The 8,168-nt window shown below is 34.2% G+C and overlaps 1 protein-coding gene across 2 annotated transcripts; it reads right to left on the reverse strand.

Annotated features, from left to right (window-relative positions):
- Positions 1-842: 842 nt before the first annotated feature.
- On the reverse strand, positions 843-5,768 carry LOC107794648 (uncharacterized). 2 transcript variants are annotated; one of them, XM_016617162.2, is made up of 6 exons: positions 5,489-5,768; positions 5,224-5,413; positions 4,777-4,899; positions 3,047-3,265; positions 1,487-1,912; positions 843-1,350 (listed from the first exon to the last, which is right to left on the reverse strand). In XM_016617162.2, exons 2-5 carry the CDS (start codon positions 5,401-5,403, stop codon positions 1,487-1,489), a joined length of 948 nt encoding a protein of 315 aa, XP_016472648.1. In that variant the 5' UTR covers positions 5,404-5,413; positions 5,489-5,768; the 3' UTR covers positions 843-1,350. The 2 variants fall into 2 exon arrangements, with proteins under 2 accessions (XP_016472648.1, XP_075078027.1); XM_075221926.1 differs by having other exon boundaries at positions 1,252-1,912.
- Positions 5,769-8,168: the final 2,400 nt, after the last annotated feature.

The raw sequence follows: 8,168 nt of genomic DNA on the forward strand, positions 1-8,168 counted from the left end.
AAATACATAGACAGTCCCTTTAACTTGACAACAACTTTAACTTAGACACCTTACCTATTGGCCACCTGAACTCGGCACATAATGTACCTATTGCACCCTTTAGAAAAAAACCAAGGAGAAAAGGAAGGGTGGTTTCTTTATGGGTGTAGTGGAGAGTGGGGAGGTGGAGGTGGACCTAATGGTGGATACGAAGGTGGAGGTTGTGAAGGCAGTGTCTATGATGGATATGGTGGTCATGGGACGTTGGTGGAGGCGGATATGGTGGTCATTGGCTGCACTAGTGGAGGTGGCCACGGGACATCGGTGGAGGTGGATATGGTGGTGATTAGGAGACGAGAAAAACAACAAAAAATTCAGTGAAATCCCTCAAGTGGAATTTAGGGAGGATAGTGTATACGCAGACCTTACCCGTATCTTGTGCAGGTAGAGAAGTTGTTCCGACAGACCTCCGGATCAGGCCAGCATAGTAGGAGACGAAAAAGAGAGAAGAAGAAACTTTAAAACAGCGTGGGGTAAATATGGTCTTAAGAGAAGTGTGAAACACGCAATGCGCCAAGTCAATAGTGCGTGTCTAATAGGTACATTTTAACTTAACATTAGGTGCTGAATAGGTACAAGTCTGAGTTTGAGGTTTCTAAGTTAAAATTGTTGCCAGGTTATGGGGCAGTCTATGTATCACCTTATATAATCGTGACTTAAGACTGTGTGAACCAAACAAAATTTACAGACTGAAAATGTGATAATAAGATAAACATAGAGCCTCGCTCCTTTTTTCTTTGGCAATAACGGACAAGCTACCATTCGAATGTAAGACAACAATGAGATAGATCAACATGCCCGTGACAGACCAAGAGCACAAGGCCTTTAATTTGTTGGGGAGTGGCACATGGGTGTCTTTTGGAACATACGGATCTCTCGCCATCAAGTACCACCAGAATTGGACACAACTAATTTACTGCTATTTACAAGGGTAAGGTTCCTATTATCTCCACCTTGATTCTACAAAGTGCAACTTGAGATTACTATTTTCAGCTAAAAGTCGTACACTGTAAAAATGTAGTTCTCATTTCTACTGCACATAAGAACACTCCAGCCCTTTGGCTCTTTTAGCAAACTTCCTCCAGAGACGAAATGCGCCTGATGTCGATATACCATCATTTTTGCCACACTGGACACTTCAACCACGTATTGTTACATGATAGAAAGGTTGTTCATTCCCTTTTTTACTAATGTACAGGCTCATAAAAGCTATCAAAAAGGGAAACAAAGTAGCTACGCAGCTTTGGATTTATCCTGCTATTCAAATATTTGACTTTTGCATCAGAATATCATCAGGGCCTTCTCTAGAGCCTAAAATTCAAAATAAGAAATGGACATTCAAAGACCTTACAACAATGTATACATATAACAGGAGTAATTTCTAATCATTGAAAGATAAAGGATCAGTTTCAAAACAAAACGCCAACAGCAGCTTAGGAACACAAACCTATTGTTGCTTCGCCCTCTTCCTTGCCAAATAGCGTTCCTTAGCTGCAGTGACAGCGTCCTGATTTCTTTTATGATGGTCAACTTTTGGTTGATCACTTGCAGCAGATTCAGTGACAGCAGTTAGTCCATTATCTGAAGCGGGTTTTAAAGCCCCCTCTTCAGACAAACTATCTGAATGAGGCTTGATATCCGCCCGATCAGTCCTTTCTTTACGAGGAGGAGAAGCGGAAGCTTCATGATCTTGCCTCTTTATCTCCCTAGACATGTCTGAATGTGCATTTGCTGATGATGAAGGCTTTTCTTCTGTCCGAATTGCTTCCTGTTCATGATGATTCTCAGCCTTCTTGGACTTGCCTTCTCCTCCAAAGGCAACATTTTTTTGAAGATTGAAGTAAAAGTCACTGATGTCAGCTTTCTTTGTAACCTGTCAATATATTTAACAGTATTAGAACATAAATGATCTATGTCCTGATAGGTGAAACCTTCAGATCAAATAGAAGAATTAATGCATGCAACAGACAGCCATAGCTTCTATTTATTTGTTACTTACTGAATAACAATGTTAATTGATGTACCATTTCGGGAAAAAAATGATGTACCCTTTCTGTTTAGTGGTGATTATTTCTAGTGAACTGTTCTGTGTTAAACCATCATGTCTAAGCAAGATCAAAGCTTTTACCGTAAAATAAGCATTAATAGCCGTCGTTATAGTTTCAGATTTTCCTTTTGACATCATTAGTAGCCGGGTGGCTTCCGTACTTTTAGTTGGAGCTAATCACACTCAGTTGAAACTGTGAGGCATTTGAGAAATAAATGCTTTAGTATGCAAAGCAAAATTTTCAGTATTTGTTAAATTTTACTAATGCTTAGTTTGTCAAAATTGGAACTTCTGAAACTGCTTTTTGACATACAATTCAGGTACTAGTTTAACAAGACAAATAGCCCCACTATCAAATGTAAGTGAAATTATATTCTTGAAGATAATTCTGCTAATTTAACTTAAAAAATGCTTCGTTAAACTTTTGTACCCACACTTTTTGAAGTGCTAATATAAAATCTGTTTTTTCAAGAACTAGCCATAAACGTACTCCTCTAAAAAGCTAAGACGCTCTGCAGATCAGGGCCTTAATAAAATTGAGAAGGTAATTTCTACCATTCAGTTCTTTTTCCTTTGTAAGAGTTTTCATATTCTATCCAAAGAAACATTATCAGGTTACATGAGGCAAAAACTTTTAAAATGAGTTTTACAGAAAGAATTACCAGAAGATGACAACCATCAGTCTTTTCTGCAAATGTTAACTTAAGATCATACTTAAACATGCTCTATCATCATGTGGATACCACACGAAAAGGGCATTGTTAGAAGTAAAATTAAATTTTGGAGACATTACGCATCACTGAAAGGCCATCCATAGTTTTCAAATTAATACCTAAAGACTTTGAAATTTCTCAACACGAAGCACTACAAATGGAACTAAGATATGCAATCAAAGAACAAAAAAGATCCTGCACATGTTACCCACTAGCAATCACAAGTAAATGAGAAAATTTCACTTACATCATCTCTCTCTTCTCGCAGTTCACGAAGACGCTCTTCCTCCAACCACTTAGCCTGCTCTTGAAGTTTCCTCTTGTAAGCAGCAGTTACAAACTTGTCCTTGTCTGCAAAGAGATGATCATCTTTACTCCTCTCTTTCGCAATTTTCCTCTCATAAATGATCTCATGCTCCCTTTCTCTTACTTTTGCCTTCTCCATTAGCATCTGGATATATTTTGGCTGGAAACAAGGATAAAATTTCAGCAAAAGGTACAAAATTGCGGGAACAATTTTCATTTCTGTCGAGTTAAAACGGCAGATATTACTCTACCCTCCAGTGCTCAAAAAGTTACACATGTTAAGATATTATTATAAAGGAAAAAGTAAATAAAGAAAGAAAGTAACACCAATAACAATAAAATATAACTCTAGTTTTAGAGGAAAAACTTTGAGAGAAAGAAATTACAGTCTATATTTCAAAGGATCTTCAGCGACAAGACAATGCAACCAGACAAAAGCAGAAAAGATTGAATAGATTAGTATAACCACTTTGAAAAGAAGAACTCCCTCCTATTTTTTTCTCGCACAATTTATCTATCAAGAGATTTTTCTTGCAAAATTTTAGTTCCTCAAATGTGAGAAATGTTTTACCTAGGTATAAAAAAGCAGTTAAAAAAATAGCTTACCAAGTCCTTCGGTAAAGAATAACTAAACAAAGGAGGTACCCTCAAAAAGTAACACTTTACAGAATCTTTTCATATTTTATTTAACTCGCGAAACACTCCTAATCCTAGTATCTTACTGCCTAAGCCACTATAACATGTCATGAGTTTAAGGTTCCAGAGGTAAACCAGGATATATTTTTGGAAGGCTGAAAGTTGTGTTAACGTGAAAAAGTAATATCTTTTGAGATGGAACGTGAAAAAGTAAGATCTCAAATCCAGTTTCAGATATAGTCTACCACAATGAAAATACTGCACAAACTACTTCAACCAAGTGATTCCAGATCTGAACGAAACAAATGATGGCCTCTCAAAACATTACTAACTAGATACAGAATCAATTTCCCATAAGGGTCTTGGATATTCGTGGTAAATTCATCAGATAGGAAAAGTGATGAACATATAATCAGTTAATGATCTCTTTATTTGTTAGATATTCTCAACCAAAATTTAAGTCTGGTATGGCATACAGTTCAAAGATAAGTCATATATATAAATTTGAAACTATATAAACTTGCTTCTTTGAAAAGATTCGGAATGCAAGCTGACACGGAAACCACTCTAATTGGGAATTTCCCATGTAGGTTAAGAGGGAATACCTATTCGATAAAGGAGTATGACATTTTTCTAGAAGACAGTATATAAAACAGGAGAAAGTCTTGTGGAATGACATGAGCAACACCCAGCTAAAATGTCTGTTAGCCTACTTAGTGTTTGATACACGATCTGCTTTGTGAATTGAATCCTATTTAACAACATGGCTTCATTGATCCACTATTACACAAGCATTTCACTTGGCAATATAACAAGGAGGAAAGCTTTCCCGTGGAAAACAAATTCTACAAAAGTAACTACTTTCACATGGTTTCACAATTAATTGCAAAACCAATCATGAGTTTTCCTCTCCAAATGTTTAAGCATAGAGTATCTGCTCCAAACTTCTGAGTCGTTCATTTGTTTTATTTCATCAAATTATATTGGACATCTGGAAAAAAAACAAAGAGCAAAAAGTGGAACTCAAAACAATACCCTCCTCTCCTCGCGATCCTGAGCTCGAGGTTGGACAGCCTTCATTTTCATATCATCATATACGCCATCATAATCAAATACTGAAGGGTCCTCTTCTAATGCCTTCTTATGCTGTTCTTCAATCTGCCAAAAAAAACAGAAAACAAATACAATCAATAGAAATTACAACGCTAGTCACTTCCCCTTCTGGAGTCATACATCTTTTTTTCTGTTACATGTAAAGATATTTTACACTATAAGAAAAGTTTATCTCTGATACAGGTTAATTTACCATTTTTATCGGGGTGTCATGTAATGCTTGCTTGTCAAAAAGATTTACCGGAAATTACCTTATAAGTGACCTGAGTGCACAAAACTTAAGCTCTAAAGTAAATCAGTTAAAAAGGATTTCAAAAAATAAGGTATAAAACAAATGTGAAAATAGTGAGATGAGCAAAAAAACCTTACATCTTTGAGAGCCTTATTCTTGGAGGCATGGCGAGAAATTTCTTTTTCCACGTCATCATCATCATCTCCGAAACCAAGTGCTGCTGTAGGAAGCGGAGGCCTTGTGGGTCCCCCCTGTTTCTTCTTCTGCTGTGATGGTGGAACTCTTAGTTGTAAACCATATCCCGACTTTCTCATCATCCTTACAGCTCTGCAAATAAAATTGAATAAATTTCAATACAGAAATTAGAAATTTCTATGTATTAGGGTTTGTATGATTACTTACTGGTCTTTTGAATTGCAGCTGGTTTTATCAAACCGTGGAACTCTCCGAAAAAGTTCTCTTCTCGATTGGCAATAATCGGCAATTTAGAGCTGTCGGAAGAAGGCGGTGGTGGCGGTGACCGATGCCGGAAAAGGCGGTAGCCGGCGGCGGGAGAAATAGGGGAATGGGGGTACCGGCAAACGATTGGAAACTGGACCGGGATATGGATCCAATGAAAACACCGGGTTTTTTTCCTTTAATAAGGAATTGAATTTTCCGGAGGTATTACTCCCTATTTAACTAAATTTCTTAATGGTGGGCTGAATAATATAGAAATTGGTCAAATACTTTTGAAAAATACTACTCCTGGTATGTACTAATATGTTACTTTCTCTGTCCTAATTTATAATTTTTCAAGAGTCAAATATTTTAAATTTTGACCATAAATTAGAAGATCTTAAGTTTTTTTAAATAAAATTTACATATTTAAAAATTATATAGTACTACTAGAAGTTATAATAATTAATAATTTAAAATATTTTAAAAGTATATAAAAAATTTTGGTCAAATAAAAACTCATTTGGTTCTTGAAATTTTAATTGTACCATATAATTCCTTCCCCGCCCCATCGAGAAATAGAACCGACTAAATCCTAAGTCAAAGGGTCGAGAAACTCAACGCCACTTCTTTTTATCATTTTTCAAAAAGTTGATAAACAGAAAGAGTGTAAAGAAGATATTGTCTGATATATTCTTACAAAAATTATAAAGGAAAGAAAGAATGGATTATCAAAAAAAAAAAAAAAGAGAAGAAAGAATAAAGAGTAACATTGTATATTGTGCATGAATCAACTTTTACCAAATTACGTGTAGTGATTTATTTATAATGGAACACTTTCATGGTATAATACAATGCATTTCAAGTTAGATAAGATATAAAAGAAGAAATGGGAAGGAGTAATGCCATTATGCACTATTATTTTAAATAAGTTCCGTTAGTCACAAACTTAAACTGTTTAATTTGTTCAAGAATTAAAAATTATGGCAACTTTAGTAAAGAATGGGTCTGCAGCCGCAAGGTAAAATGTACGAATACTCTAACACGATCATAGAACCCTGGCGCAAGTGTTCAAACTCAGCGCGTCATGCATGTCTAAGACATCTGGTTCGCAAATGCGAAGGTCGCAAATGCGACAAACTCCTCGGAAATGCGAACCCTGGCTTCCGCTGCCATGGTCGCAATGAAATAAAATTAGCAACTTTAAGCATGAGTAGTGAATGCTGGAAAAAAAAAAGCTATTAATTGTGAATTGGGTGAAGATCTTTTGGATTGAAAAGAAAAGGAAAATGGACGGTAGAGTAGTCTCTATTTTTAGATTGATAGAGTAAAGATCAGAGCGGAACAGGTGTTAAATATTACTACCTACGTGCACTTTTACTTGGCATGTATACTAAAAATAGATTTTTATTTTTATTTGTCACTTTACGCATATCAAGAGAAGACAAAAAAAAATCTGTTATACCCACAGTATTTATTACTCATTTCAAATCATTTTCTCAAATCTAATAAAATATGCATCAATTAATATGAGTATAATGATAAATTATGCACTTCATTTATTATTTCTTAAGGGGTGTGAAAAATCATAACATGCCAAGTAAAAATGAATGGAGAGAGTATTTTAAATATATGGCAATCAAATATCAAATAATAAATAAATATGCACTAATAATAGAATAATTTATTATTACTACATATGCTTCTGCTTTGAAATTAGGGAATAATTTAGCCGCTCCTTAAATACCTTACTTGATGGAACTAATCAGAATCCCCATGTTGTACTTCCTTTGTTGTTTAATTAAAAGCTCATTCGGCCAAGCTGTCAAAAATTATTATTTTTTTAAAAGTATTTTGGTTCAAAAATATTTTCAAAAAAGTACTTTTGTAATTTGATTAATTAATTAAATAGTACTTTTTGTAGCCAAATTATGTTTGGCCTATCATTCCAAAAATTACTTTTGAGTATCAAATTACGAAAAAGGACCATAAAGGTTCAGTTTACAATTAGTCTTATTTTAAAGAGATAAATAAATTTGAATATTTATTATAATAAAATATAATTTAAAGATTTCGAACAATATAAAATAATAACTATTCCAAAGCGATAATATTGGGATATCTGTATTTACTTATTGTTTACATGATGATTTAAATATAACAAAATATATCATTCAATATAAATTAAAAATTTGCTCTTATAAATCACTATATAAAAGAAGAGATGTATTTATAGTAAAGAGAAATAGAAGAAAAAGAATAAAAATATGATAGAATTACCAAAAAAGAAGAAATGTATGGTAAAAAGAGAAAAAGAAAATAGATTATGAATAAACTAATTTTCTGCTTCTGCTTAAAGCAGCAAAATTACTTCCGCTGCTGCTCAAAATTATTTTTTTATTTTTGTCAAACATCTCAAATTTTCCAAAAATATTTTTTTGTCAAAAAAAAAAATACTTTTTGCTTCTTAGAAGCTTGGCCAAAGATGCTCTAAAGCATGACGCCATTTACTTGCTCATGATAAGTTGAGACAATCTTTCCAATAAAATAAGCTGATCAAAAAGTTGTATCGGACTTGCAAGCATTAAGAAAGAAAAGAAGGGAAACATAAAAGAAAACGAGCCAATATAATGAAGCCAACAAA

The sequence above is a fragment of the Nicotiana tabacum genome, chromosome 9 (genome assembly GCF_000715075.1).
Source record: "Nicotiana tabacum cultivar K326 chromosome 9, ASM71507v2, whole genome shotgun sequence".
Lineage (NCBI taxonomy): Eukaryota > Viridiplantae > Streptophyta > Magnoliopsida > Solanales > Solanaceae > Nicotiana > Nicotiana tabacum.